Here is a 14,933-nt window from a genome sequence, read left to right on the forward strand (position 1 = left end):
AGCTCCTCTCACTTGCTTGGCGCTGCTTCTTGCTCTCTCCCAGTGGGTCTCCATTGTACATATCATTATATAACAGATATCAGATGGTTCAATATCACCTCCTTCTCCTCAGCCTCTCTGTGCACCCCACCAATTACTGTTTCCACTAGGGCTCGGCTGCTATGTTTAGGTTGCTCTTTGCTCACTGGGAATATGTGTGTGATTTGCACGTAGCAAGCTGATAATTGCACACTTAATTTTTCTCTCTCGCTTACGCAGTGGAATGTCAAAATTGCTCCTTGAGTTGAACAATTCAAAAACTGATGACGTTTATCAGGAAACAAAAACCTAGTATGCATGGTAGCGTGTACGTCAGTATGTGATTCTTTGACAAATCTGACTTCTTCACTGTTAACGTGAAGTAGACGTGCCAATTATCGGTTTCAAGGTATACCGTGAATAGGTATGAAAACGTCAAGGTTTCAAAGTCGCAAAATTTTTTTTGTCATAACGTCCCTAAGGCAATGGCTATTTTTTATGTCCCAAAAATGCATGGCGAATCCCTCGCTTGCAGCTGTAAGGCTCAGCCCTACCCCTCGGTTTTGCTCAGTGTTAGTAAGTCAGCTGTGCTACATGATGGATGGGGGAGGTGAAACTCCTGAACTACTGGTATGGGGAACTTTGACTACAGAAAAGTTACAGACGGCCGCGGCTTAGAGGAGGAGGGCCAACCGGCACGTAAAACATGTTTGCGGTGGGTGGCTGCCGAGGAGGCAATACCTACAATATGATTTTGCATTTATACAAAATTAAAGGTTAGTAAACGCTGTCATGAACGTTTCCTAGCTACGAGAGTTAACTCCAGTGTGTTTAGTGTGTCTAGCGGTGGTAAAACATGGTGTATTTATTATTATGTATGTATTATGTATTTTCCTTCTGGTAACTGTCTGTGTTGAGAAACAGAGTGTGTGTGTGTGTAATGTAAACATGATACGAGTCATACACACGTGCTTTTTATGGAAAATAATTCAATTATTTTTGTTCTGATGGTAATAATGTTGAGTTGTGGCTGGGGGTTTAGTTGTATTTAAAATCATACATATATTTATCTATTTTATTTTGACTTAACATTATGCTTATGTTCCAATTTGCTAATATGTTCTGAAAAATAAAAATCCTTTATCAATGGAAAAAAGTTTCTCAAAGTAACACATTTTAGAGCTGTAATTGCAATACCGTGAAACCGTGATATTTTGGCTTAAGGTTATCATACCGTCAGAATATCATACCGGCACATGCCTAATGTGAAGTGACATGCCTAATAGCTACATGTTACTATTGTTCAGGGTTGCTATGGTGCAATTGGTAGAGCTGATCTTCCAATTAAAGGTCAGCGGTTCGATCCTGACTCCAACTCTCCTAAATCGAGATGTCCTTGGGCAAGATGCAAAAATCATGGCAGTGCCTTGCACGGCAGCAGCACAGCCTACAAGTGCATTAATAGAGGGAATGTGTGAACAAGACCCTAAAGCACTTTGGGTTTTTAAGGGTATAGATAAAAGTACTGCTTAAGTCCTGTCCATTTATCATTTCACATCATCGTGCAGAATTTTTATATCTCCAAAACTGCCTCTTTTCAGGAAAATAAAAACAGACACCACAGGCACCACATTATCAAGAGGGAACTATGTCTTGTATTACTGTCGTGTACTATTGTGCAACATCAACAAGGCACCTCCTCATAATCATGTTTAATAACTAACATCCCTAAAAAATGCTTAATATATTAGACTTTCAGTAATTGGAATGTTACATATTGCAGCTGTCAGCCGCTCCCATAAAAGTTTGTGCTAACGCTGAGCCCCTGACAAAAGAAAACGCTTAAAAGCTTAACAATCGAATGTCATTACATCATTTTCCAAAACTTTTTTTTTCCCAAAGGCCTAAGAGCCATGAGTTATGCACTGATAAAAATGATGATCTGACAAGACAGTGCAATATGCTGAAAGCAATCTAGACGCAAACTTACCTTTGGGCTACTGGCTTCTTTCTGTATTGAACCATTACACCTATCATATTTTTTGATAAAAGGACTTCTGAGGTCAGGTAACATAACAATTTTTGCTCTTTTAGGCAACGTTCAGACTGCAGCCTATAGTGGCCCAAATGGAATCATTTTGCCTTCAACTGACTTAAGTGCTAAATTGACAGAGGTGAAAGATTCCAATCAATTGCCACGTTTACATGGAGCCAAATATTCCAATTACAATCGGAATATTTGTTCAAACCGAATAAATGTGTTCCATATAAACACCTCATTCGGAATGAACAGGCCCAAACCGAATGGAATTTCATTCCGATTCACAGGGGTGGAATATTCCTTTTCCCAAACCGATTAGAAGTAAAATTATATCATGTAAACAGGGAAGCGGAATGGTGTCTGGTTGCGTTCTTTCTGCGCATGCTCCGTACTGACGTGGTGACATCACTTGGTGACGTAAGTAACGTCACTTGCAACATGGCTTCCAAGCACACGCACAGCGCACCCACACAACTTTTTAAATGAACGGCGTATCATTCTGAAGTTTTGTTTCCACTCGAAAAGTTAAAACAGCAGCTGATCTGACGATCGAGCTCCATGTTTTGCAACGTGACGCTTTGTTTTGATTAATCTGCGCATGTCAGACGGCAGTTGTCAAACGTCCTTTCGGAATAAAGGCAGACACATGTAAACGCTGGATCGGAATAGATGAAGTGACATGTAAACAGCTGATGTGAAATTTCCATTCGGAATGATTTGAATTGGTATGAATAAAAGTCAGCATGTAAACGTGGCTATTGAAGCAGTTGGGGACGGATAATATGTTCGTATTAATATGGGCTGATTTCCATTGGTTATTATGTGGATCTCAGTTTCAGAAATTGAACATACCACAAGCATCTCTGGAGGGATTGTATTCAACTGTTACGGCTCCAGTGTATATCTCACATGTTGCAGCGAAGGCTTATGAGTCTGTTGACACCAATCAAGCGGCTGGCCAAAAGGGCAAGCTGCACCGCTAATAGGCTTTGAAAGTGAAGCCAAAGCTCAGAGTGCTTGACATTTGCTGACATTTGTGGTTCCCTGTGCAGAGAATGGGACTAATTCAGCTTTACTGGGCAGAAAGGGGGATAACCTGAGCATTAAAGGGGCTGTGGGGGCACTTACTAATGCCACACGTGTGGCTCCCAGATCAAGTGTGCCGAGCAAGGCTGTTATCGTTTCACCTGTTGGTTGATTTGTAATCAAGATGACAAAGGAATACGATTGTTAATGAAAGAAAGCGCTGTCTAGTTTGTCAATATCTGTATTTTTAGTATGGAATGCTTATAACTAGTAGAACAGAGGCTCCCTCTAAAGGTACGTGAAAGAACCACTTAAAAATTCAAATTGAGCATAATGTAATTGTGACTTCCACTTTCCACGAGGCTACTGTATTTTGATGTTGGTCAAGATGGTGGTACTTGAATAGCAGATGTATTTATTTTACCTTTTAATTCTTTTAGATTTCAATGGCGTAAACAGTCAGACAACCACTTCTAGCCCCTACAAAATTTCGCGCAACTTAAGTGAACCATTCAGAGCCTCACGTTAAGTCTAAATGTCACCTGATCTTGAACATATCTTAATGGCAAGACGGTTATGTAAGTATTGTGCAGAGATTAGCCTACATTGCATACTTAGAAAAATATGTGTGTTTAGAGTTTCAATTCAATAAAATTACACAACAGGATGTTCAATTAAGTCACTAGTGGTGCAGTTGTACATTCACCTGGCTGCAGTGCAGACGGCATGGCTTCATTTACCTTTAGTGACACTGTAAACATGTGTGGTAATGGTTGTCTGTTTCTATATCTTCCCTGCATTGAATATTGACCATTTCAGGGTATAGTCCACTTTACGCCTTAAGTCAGCTGAGACTGACTTCAGCAGTCGTGACCCTGACAGAATATGCAGTATTGAATGTTTGGATGGTTCAATTATGTAAACTAATGGAACCTACTGAAAGACTTCCGATCCAGATTGACAGCACTTGAGACAGCCTATTTAAACCTGTAGATGTTTAAACTAATATGAATGTCATTTCAAATGTGTTGAAATGGTAACTATATGTCGCCATGTTATTTTAACTGTGTTGTAATTATAACTCTTTACTGCCTTTTGGACACCTTGAAAAATAAGTTTATAATCTAAATAGGGACACATAAAAATTAAATGTAAAAAATGGAACGGTTATACACTCGTTTGAAGATTAATGTGTAAAAGTGTCCAATAATAAGCCTTAAAGAGTATTCAACCCCAGAAATTCCAAACCACTATGCTGTCGAAAATGCACTCGAAAATCTTTGCTCATCTATCTATGCCAGTGACGTATACTGGCAATCAGAATAGCATTATGCACTTCCACTGAACACAAAGAAGGTACAATTAGCTTGGTTTCACCTGTTGCTATTCATCCAACTTAAGAGTAGTTTGGTGTTTAAGTACATGTTTCAGCAAAATGTGAATAGATCATTATCATTTCAGTAAATATACGTTTTGCTTGGTGTTTTGCTGGCTGTGATATTTTCTAATGTAAAATGTGTGTCTTTGCCCACTTCACTGGCCACAAAAAGACATGTACTCTGGCCGTATGTCTATTTTTGACAGCAGCTTAATGACATACCATTATTGTGCACTCAGTGCTGTTACCGAAGTGCCCTGTATATTAATCAATGCTACTCTTAAAAATGAAAATTGACATAACTATAAGTACTTACCTTCCAGTGTTGTCAAATTCTTAATGTTATTGGATTCAATTCACCCTCAGACTAGCTAGACTGTGGTCCATCGGGCTAAGTGAAACAATGTAAACAACAGATCCATAATATTTCTCTGCATTAATGGAACGCTTGATGTCATTTTAAACATAACCACGTCGTTCGTGTTACACGCAGCTATCTTCTCGCTTGCTAACATTTCACGTTTTTGCACCTCTTGAAGTTAAGACGCCCCGTCAACGGAAGCTTTAGCTAAGTTGCTCGACGGGAAATAAGTTCTTACGGTTGGGGAATGCGTCGTGAATCGTTGCAGCAAGGTCCGGAAAGAACGTCGAAGGAGCCGGCGAGCCTCGAATGTCTTCCTATGGATTTCTTCACGGTTTGCCCCCTTCTCTTCCTCCTCCTCCTTCCCACCCCAGAAAACACAAACTCTTCACCTTGTCCGCCTTCTTCCCTCTCCTGCCCTCCCCAACGCCACCCCGCCCAGTGGCGCTCTCCTCCTCGGACGCACGAACGCGCGTGCTCTCGCCTTCACGCCAACGCGCACGCGCATTGACCTCACAACCAGCTGACGGAGTTGGGGCAACGCGCGTGCACGTCAATTCTCCCACTGTCAACTTTCACTACACGTTGCACGCGCTTCCAAACAAACACAAAAACGTACATGATGAGTCCTGACGATTAAACATGATTTGGAATTATTACTTTAGCCTCACTAGTAACTTGGAGTTGTCATACTACAAATCAGGAGTGGAAAAAGCTTTACTTTTATCTCTTTCCCTAACATTGACCATAGACTTCATAATGATATTAACGGGACGTGGGCAGACCTGTTAAGTTTCACGATTTGGTCGGGAGACTCCCGATTTTGACCCCAATGCTCACGCCTCACGATTAGAAAGCCAAATCTCCCGATTTTCCAAAAATGTCAATTTTTTTTTTTTTTTTTTTTACGTTTTTGTTTGTCACCGTTTTGTAACGATACCATTCGGCCCGATTCGGAAAGTGACCAACAACGAATAGCCTGGCCGTCTCCGACTTCCCTGCCCTCCCTCCCCTTCAGAGCTGGAAAAGCCCAACCAAACATCTGACAGGGAGGGAAGAGGCGAAGCACCACCGACTTCCCAAGATGCTGGCACTAATAAACCGGCTTTTAGACTGGTTCAAGTCTTTATTTTGGAAGGAAGAGATGGAGCTGACCCTGGTCGGCCTCCAGTATTCGGGAAAAACGACGTTCGTCAACGTAATTGCCGTAAGTCTTACCTGCCAGCGATAGCTAACTACCCTAATGCTAATAGCATTAGAGCTAATGATGGGAGAACGATGACGAGGAAGAAGTCGCTGCTTTACTCTGTGTTTTCGTGGATCAAACATCATGGAATATTAAACCACTGCGGTCCTACCCCCACAATATATGAATTTAAGTGAGAAAGCGTACCGTTACTTACTTGAAGTTTAATCAGTTAGATTCGCTATTATGCTAAAGCTAAAGTGTATACTATACACTTTATTACATTATATCATTATTACTGTGCTGAAACAAAAAATATAAAGTTTCAATTCTAGGTTACAATTCCATTAAAAAACTGCCATGACAAAGATACTTTTAAAAACAAATATGATTAATTTTCTAAATGATGTAATTAATGTTTTTAATCTTGCTGATTTAGTCTGACGAAACCCTAATTGGAGTGATGGTTGATGAGATGAAGAGGCTGCTGAGGAAGCTGATGTCCAAATTTGTGCAAATGGATGTGATCAGGAAAGCTGAGGATATCCTAGATGTTGATTACAGGAACAAGGAGAACTGGCATGACACAGGCAACATAGCAGTATCACATGATGCCAGACAATACATGGAGCAAGTTGAAGACTATCTCTGATGCCACCAAAAAGAGGTTCTTTGACAGTGTAGTTAATTTTTACACAAGTGTTGTGACCAAAATGAACTTGAAAAAAATGGTTGCATATTGTCTTAGCGATTGTCGCGCGCGCGCGCGTCATCGGGGTTGGCAAACAGAAATCTCCCTATTTGCAATTTCTACAACTTAACAGGTATGCGTGGGGCGCGGGGCCGATTAATAGGGGGCCTGCATTGTTGGCGTGGCCGTCAAAGCTGACCGAGTGGAATCAGAGACAAAAAGCTTTTTTTGTTGAAAATTCTTGTGAATAAAACGTGCATTTAGCATTTATTTTACTCAAATATGTCGAAGTACGATGCTAGTCTGTTAGTCAATGTGGCGGCCGCCATATGTAAACAGAGCTTTTCCGGTGAAAATTCTGGTGAATAAATGCTTAAATTTAATCCCTGAATTCTTTATAGATATAGATGTAAAACAGTCTTGATTCTTGGTTAAAAGCAAAAAAAAAAACCAAATATGTGTAGTTAGCATTATTTTACGAAAATATGTTGAAGTACGATGCTAGTCTGTTAGTCAATGTCGTGGCCGCCTTATGTAAACAGATCTTTTCCGAGGAAAATTCTTGTGAATAAATATTCAAATTCCTGAATTCTTTATACATATGGTCGTAAAACAGTGTCGATTCTTGGTTAAAAGAAAAAACAAACCAAAAAAACTGCAGTTAGCATTTATTTTATGTAAATATGTCCAAGTACGATGCTCGTCTGTTAGTCAATATGGTGACCACCATATGTAAACAGAGCTTTTTCGGTGAAAATTCTTGTGAATAAATACTTAAATCCCTGAATTCTTTATCGAAATGGACGTAAAACATTCTCGAGTCTTGGTTAAAAGCAAAAAAAAACGTGCCGCTAGCATTTATTTTACGTAAATATGTCAAAGTACGATGCTAGTCTTTTAGTCAATGTGGTGGCAGCCTTACAACAAAGAACTCTTTACGTTGAAAATTCTTGTGAAAAAACGAAAAACATAACAATTACATTGAATCCTTGAATAAATTACACCTGAGACAATCCTTCCTGTTTGTATGCGGTACAGCTTTCATACTTTTTCAACCTAAATCCGGCTTTGGATCGCTGTATATGTCGCTACGGATTGTGGGATGGCCCCCTACTTGAAGGCTTGGTGCAGTGAAGGTCGAATCTGACCCAACAATGTCAATATGAAGTCGATGCATTGACTTTTGATAGAGAACTGTGATGGCTGAGTGATCATGTTTTATTGCCTTTGACATGGCTAGAGGGTGACCAAACGTCCTCTTTTGCCCGGACATGTCCACTTTTTACATCCTGTCCAGGGCGTACGGTGAAGTTTTATAAATTCATTAAAATGTCAGGTTTTCATTATTTTTCACGGGACCATTACGCGTGTGTTGAGAGTGACCGAAACTTTGCACAGAATACTACGGTACTGTGCTGCCTATGACATTGTTCCAGTGCGACTGCCCAGTTGTTAAGACTTTTATTATGATCAATACGTAAATAATCAAATGCTCATCGACGCAAAAGAGTAATTACATCGAAAATACATTTATTCTACTTGGGATACAAATGCGTGCGCAGTCACACACTGGCTTTATCATGGCGTGATTCCCAAACAAACCTTCGTCACGCCAGGAGCTAATAGGCTATCGGTATGTACACTTGCTAAATTTATCTTTTGGCAGTTGTTGACTTCTGTTGGACCTTTGTACTGGTGTGATCTCTAAAATCTCATTTGGTGTCGCATGGTTGCGCTGATGATTGTAAACTTTTATTGCAATGTTTGATTTTTGCCTCTGCTAGCACTGCTCGCTAAAAAGGTAGCTGCCAGTGAGCTGAGCCTCGCTAGGCATTATGGGAAATGGAGTTTTGAACTGCTGTGTTTGGAAACATGCTGGTTGAATTGTTTGTCAGTTTATTTCGGTTATTGTTTTTGTGCAATCTAGAACATTGAATAAGATATTTAGCTATTAGTTTTTGAACAACTTCTGTGTAATGATGACTTAATGATGACGCTGCTGACTATAATTATATGGAGGTAGATTTGTGTCTTATGAGTCAATACAAAAAAAAAGTAGCTTCAATCAAAAATAAAAATGTTCAGTCAAAGAAAAAAAAGTGTTTGAATGCAAAAATAAAGCTGAATTTTCCTATCCAGATGGAGGATGCACACTTTTAAATATATTAACGTGATAAGGCATCTTTGAGTGAACTTTGAACAAAATTTAAGTATCTCGAGGCCGGGCCGAGTGTCCTCTTTTTTGGAAATAAAAATATGATCACCCTACGAAACGTCCGATCCAATTTGACTGGCAGTCAAAATCGATTGGACGTCTAGCGCTGTCAATGGCAGCCAAATACGCAAGACACAATCTTCTACATGCGCTTAACTCAATTACTGCTAGTGACGGCAATAGACATCTAATCCATTAAAACTGGGAGGGAATGGCAGGGAACAGGATCATACACTCCCAGCTCAAAAGGATTGGATATCTATCGTCATCAATGGCAGCAATTTAGGGTTCGGTGTCTCGCCCAAGGAGATTTGTCAGGAGACAGTCGGAACCAGGAATTAACCCAGCAACCGTTTGCAACCAACTGGCCAAACTGTATTCGCATGAAAAATAATTGGAAATAGTTTATTGAACCACTCAATCTATACCAGCATGAAAATGGGTCAGGGGTTAGAAAGGTGAGATGAGTGTGGAAGAAATATGTTTCGGTACACTGTAAAACTAGGGCTGTCCCAAACCACTAATTTTCTCCCGATTACTTTTACGATTTGTCGACTAATGTAATAATTTTTTCCCCTTTTTTTTTTTTACTAATTTAGAGCAATGTAATTTTTGATGACGCTTATTAATTCACAAAAACATTTTGGAACACTTAAATTCATTATTAAAGTACGAATAAACACATAAATAGCAACTATAAATCACAAATAAACAATGAGGTCAAATGCTGATAGCATTAACTAGTGCAAAAGAATGGAATGTAAACAGATTCAGAACTCTGACTTCACCTTTCCAACATGATTCAAAACAATTCTTAAAAAAATATCTAGCATTAATATTATAGCATACTACTATATATAAAAGTACCATATCAGATTTCTTCATTCATTTTAAAGCTATTCACAGTGTAGAATCTAAATTCTTAAATATGTGGGATTAACTACAGAAATCATTATTTATATGGAATCGTTATTTATACGACGAACATGACGTGCTTTTATTTGGAAATGTTCACCGGAAGTACATTCGCTAAACTGCTAACTTTAAGCTTTACACTACGCAAAAAACGTTTTTTTTTTTGTCATTGCAAGTGGTGCCAGTAATCAAAATTTTTCCCCATTTTTTTCATTTGCAAATGCTCTTAACCAGTGATTTTTCATGTTTGAAGTGTCACCTTTTAACCGCGAGTTTGCATTTTGGAGAAGACTGCCAATGTTTTATAGCAGGCTAAAGTAGGTTGTCTTTTTCCGTCATTAGCCTCAATGTAGCAATGCTAACGTTTACAGTATTTTATATAGATGTGTTTCCTTATTTTGTCTTTCTGAACTTTAATTCTACGGCGTGTTAGTGATCAATAAACATCTGTTAAAGGAACTGGATTCTGCGTGGAGCACGCACGCACAAATGTATGCACGCACGCGAGCGCGACCACAGGAGCAGCCGTGAAAATTACCGCCCTCATTTTTATTTACCAGTGCAATAAATGGACTCATTGCATATCGCGACAGGCTTAGCAACTTCAATAAAACATGTCGTTAGTTAGTTAGTTAGATGGACTTACGATCTGCCAGCTTGTATTTATCTCCTGTCGTCTTCCAAAATTAAAACTGGGTGACGGCGCTTTAGGTGTTCATTCAAGGCCGATGTTCAGCCAAGCTTGGCATTGAAGAAACAGGACACAACAGTGTACCCTCCTTTGTTTCGTTGAAAACTAACATGTTTTGGCCACTCTGGTGCGCTTTTTTGGCTTTGTGCCGCTTTCCCCACTTGCATACCAAGCGTCCGATATTTTAACCCCCCCCCCCCCCCCCCCCCTTTAGAAATGTTCTCCTCGGATCTACACAATTCACTAGGTCACCCTTTTTGACTTCAAAACCGGGAATTTCACCGAAAGGTGAGAGATTTTCATGCCTGTCTATAACACAACATCTACTATATTTACCTCTATGCTTGACTAATCTACACTATTGCACAATAATTGCTGTAGCCGTGTTTTCTGGCATAACAATCTGCACATGCTGTAATCGAGAAGGCCCCGTGTTGAGCCTTCACTCTATGACATAATATTGCATTACACATCATGTTCTAGAGGAAGTATGTCACTATGTTAGTTCACTGTGCTTTGGTGCATATATCATAAGGCACCATTGAAGTGCAGAAGTGCAAAAAAAAACATTGATACCCTTAAAAGTTCCCAGCTCTAACCCATAATATGTATGCCACTGATGTGGTCCCATATCTTTTGCAGGCCTTCAATTGTTTGGACATAACTATGATAGATAATCCCCGACATCTACTCCCCTTTCAGCTATCCATCAGCCAGTAGTCACACATGAACTGAGCTCTGGGCCAATCACAAGTCTTCTTGAACCTCCACCCAAGACTAGCCGTGTGGGAACACGTGCTGGGCTGGCCCTCAGATAATGTTGCGTCGAGAGTGGTTACGAAGCTAATGATTTTCTAATGTCTATAATGGAATAAGTGAGGTTAGAGTGAGCGCTTAGAACTATGATATCATAAAGTGAAAAAAATAAAACACCGAGACCACTTTAAAGCACTGTGCCTTCCAGGAAACCCTGCACACTTTGAAGTTGCCCCCCTAACCTCATCCCACCTCCCCAGACTTAGTCAGATGACTGCAGCATCCCACTGCTCTGTTTGTTTGCATTCATAGGTCGTGTGTCATCAAGTTACGCAATAACAGAAGCAGCTTGATCATTCCCACCAAAATGGGTCAGTTCACAAACACATGGACCCGTGTTGTGTTTTCAAAACAGAGAAGAAGCGTGACTGCATAAAAAAAATTCCACAGACCCTTGGTGGGAAATAGATAAGCGGCCCAGATGTGTTGTGGGCTTAGTCAAGGCCGCGGGAGGTTCAATAGGCACATGACTTAATCTGAGCATATGTTTTGGATGTGTGATACAATGAAAATGCCATAAATGGTTGGGTAGGAATCTCACCACGTTGCGACCAGTAAGTCAAGCCATATGCAACTGGGTCATATTGACATTTTGCATATCAATTCCAGGAACGTTACTCTTTGCGAGAGCTGTTATGTAGCGAGCAGAAATTGGGTAAATTGGGACCTGACTTTGGCGAGAAGCGGGAAACACCCTGGAACGTTCGCCACCCAATAGCAGGGTAAACATATTGTAGACAAACAACCATTCACATTCACAAACATACAAAACTTAGCCTCCAGTTGATCTAACATGCGTGTTTTTGTGATCGTTTAGGAAACCAAAATGCATGCAAGCATAGGGAAAACATGTACTAGTATAATATACCATGTCATGGAAATTCCACACAGAGGAAACTGGGACAAGAACCGAACCAACTGTTAAGCAGATATACAAATGCACTGTGCGATTTTGAAATTTTAATTTCATTAAGAATCGACTTTATATTTAGTAAAGGTTAGTAATAGGGAAAGTAGAGCTGAAACGATTACTCAAATAATTCGAGTATCTTGATTTTAAAAATTGTTCCGAGCAATTTTCTCCGCCTCGAGGAATCGTTTAATTTTGCCAGCTCTAAGCATGACGTTTTGCCTGGACTTCTTTTAATGCGGCACAACGTGTTGACGTCCAGGTGTACAGGAAAAAGAGAGAGGCGGCGGATGTATTTGATTACCACGCATGAATGTAGAGGTAACGACGAAGAAGCCGGCGAAGGCACAAAGAAAAAGCAGAAAATGTCAAAATTGTGTGAGCTTTTCAAGCTGGAGACCAAGGCGAACACTTTTTCATGTGTTCGCTGTAAGACAGCGCTTGCATAAAACTAGCGCCGCCCAGCCCTGATGACGCTTCCGCACCCCCGGCTGGACCCCGCGACCGATGACCTCCCCCGAAACACGGGCCGGGCGCGAACGAACAAAGTTCAAAGGGTTTTTGGGACAGTCCCCCTAGCCTAATTCTTTACCCTAAACTTAAGTAGACACAGAAATATTGTGGATATTGCAACAACTCGATAGTAACCTTTGCTATGTCTGGAAGTCATTTAATGTTGTGAATCAACCGTTAAAGTTGTTAAAATTGCTCCCGTATTGCATTAGTTCCCTTCTGTCTACTTTCTACACGTGAAAGTTTTCAAACTGTTTCATCATTTAAAGATAGCATTCAAATCAAGTTTTGCCGATTTAGGAGGACAGTATTTTAGATTGAAAAAATTACTTAGGTTCGCTAGGAAGGTTGTCTACAGCAGAGCCTTTCTGAGAAGTCTACTGCTTTAAGATGGCGGCTGTTTACTAACACCGACAAGTGTATCATTTCGCGTCTACTTCTCTTTACATTTGCTAACACCGCCGAGTCTGTCATTTCGCATGTAGTACATATACATGTGATATCTAGCGTAGCATCATGTGGGTGTAGTTTGTAGGCTGTCGGCTACAGTCAGGTATTATTTGAGCCACCTAGCCTAGCATCGCGTTTTCAACGGCATCACAACTCCCTCTTTCCCACTCCCGCTCCTCTCTCCTTGTTTCGCAGACTTTTCTCGCGTCATTCAACCAAAAAGTCATGCAAAGTAACGCACACCTTTACATCCTCAGTAACGGTAACGGCGTTGCAAAAATGAGAAAAGTAATTAATTAGATTACTCACAACTGTAAAAATTAACGCCGATAGTAACGCCGTTATACTCTAACGCTGTTATTAGCAACACTGCTCGGGACATGGTAAAATTAAGTTAACGTAGCGCTAATAAATAAGATTAACGTTACTGTACCTTGCTAACGTAACGTTAGCCCTGTGGAGGGCTAGGTTTCTATTAATTATGACTACTGTCGATGCGTGGCTGTGTCTTTCATACAGGCTTTATTTAATCTGTAAAAACACAGCGCTGTAGAGTGATGAGGGTGTAATATAAAAATACAGCAGGTATCATACTTTTATTTTGAACATAAACTCAAAATCCTATCAGGACTTACAATTTAGACTTAAAACCTCACTAGAACTTAGCTTGACACATAGCTTGACACAAATGGAAATTGGACTGAAACACATGGGAAAAACACCTTTTAAGTGATGTGTGTTATCAAGTGTAATGACATTTTTGGGTAAAAAATAAGAACTTTTTTTTTTTTTAATAAGATCTTAAGTTTTTTGAGTGACATCAGTGAATTTTTTTTCTAGTCACATCTGAGATGCAATTGTTGGCTGTTTTCAACAATGTACATCTAAAATAAATACATTAATTGTCTATAAATTGTTCAATATTAGGTGAAATGTCTTGTTTTCGCATGTATATTTATAATTGCTCTTTACCTAAAAAAATGTTTTATCCGATTACTTGATTAATCGATGGAAGCTTCAGTAGAATACTCGATTACTAAAGTATTCAATAGCTGCAGCCCTAAAGGAAACCCTGAACAACTTTTCTAAAATGCATTTTCTGTTTTGATGAGCCACAACTGGGTCATGAGCCATAATTTTCTTTTTTTTCTTTCTTTTTTTTAAATCGAACATACTACGTGTTGGGGTGGCCTGTAAATCTTTAAGGGTAAAAATGGCTTCATTGTGTATTTTTTTCTGGAAATGGCAATGCATTAGGAGGAATAAAGATGTTTAAATTAAAAAAAAAAATTTTTGAATGAAGCATCTCCTCCCTTAACCGCTACCCTGAAGTAGTAGTTGAAGTCATGTCTTTTTTATTTGGGCGAGTCAAATGAGGTCTTTATTAAACAAGTGTGAGGCAGCTTTTTCCAGATCAAACACAGAAATTATTAATAAGACGTAGTATATTTCACCGCAGGCTTGGCTGTTGCCAGGTAGATATTTGGCTTGGCTGGACAAATAGGATGGAACACCACCCTTCCATCTGGCACGGATGCCCGGACTGAGTTTTGAGGAAAGCATGAGCAATGTTCCACCAGCACCTGCAAGTCTTTTCTTTTATGAGTGTACAGGAAATGGGAAAAGAAATGAGCAATAATCATTTGAGGAATTTAATTTGTTCTCAGCTTAATCACTCACTGTGCACATAAATAAATCCCCAGTGATCTGGAATCCAACTGG

At 39.8% G+C, this 14,933-nt stretch overlaps 2 protein-coding genes across 4 annotated transcripts in view; one reads left to right on the forward strand and one right to left on the reverse strand.

The window, feature by feature from the left end:
• The window catches only part of LOC130910242 (growth factor receptor-bound protein 10-like), a 104,734-nt gene that overhangs the window by 73,354 nt on the left and 16,447 nt on the right, over positions 1-14,933 (reverse strand). Inside the window, exon 1 of one of the 3 annotated variants that reach the window (XM_057827350.1) lies at positions 5,063-5,221. The exons of 1 other annotated variant lie outside the window; for it this stretch is intronic. The gene's annotated coding sequence lies outside the window, so the exon portion shown is untranslated. Of the gene's footprint in view, positions 1-5,062; positions 5,222-14,933 lie in introns of those variants that run through there. One more of the 3 variants, XM_057827352.1, reaches the window with a different exon arrangement.
• On the forward strand, positions 5,506-6,845 carry LOC130910243 (ADP-ribosylation factor-like protein 8). The gene is made up of 2 exons (XM_057827356.1): positions 5,506-6,031; positions 6,450-6,845. The coding sequence occupies exons 1-2, from the start codon at positions 5,909-5,911 to the stop codon at positions 6,660-6,662; spliced, it is 336 nt and encodes a 111-aa protein (XP_057683339.1). The 5' UTR covers positions 5,506-5,908; the 3' UTR covers positions 6,663-6,845.

The sequence above is a fragment of the Corythoichthys intestinalis genome, chromosome 22 (genome assembly GCF_030265065.1).
Source record: "Corythoichthys intestinalis isolate RoL2023-P3 chromosome 22, ASM3026506v1, whole genome shotgun sequence".
In the NCBI taxonomy this organism is placed as follows: Eukaryota; Metazoa; Chordata; class Actinopteri; order Syngnathiformes; family Syngnathidae; genus Corythoichthys; species Corythoichthys intestinalis.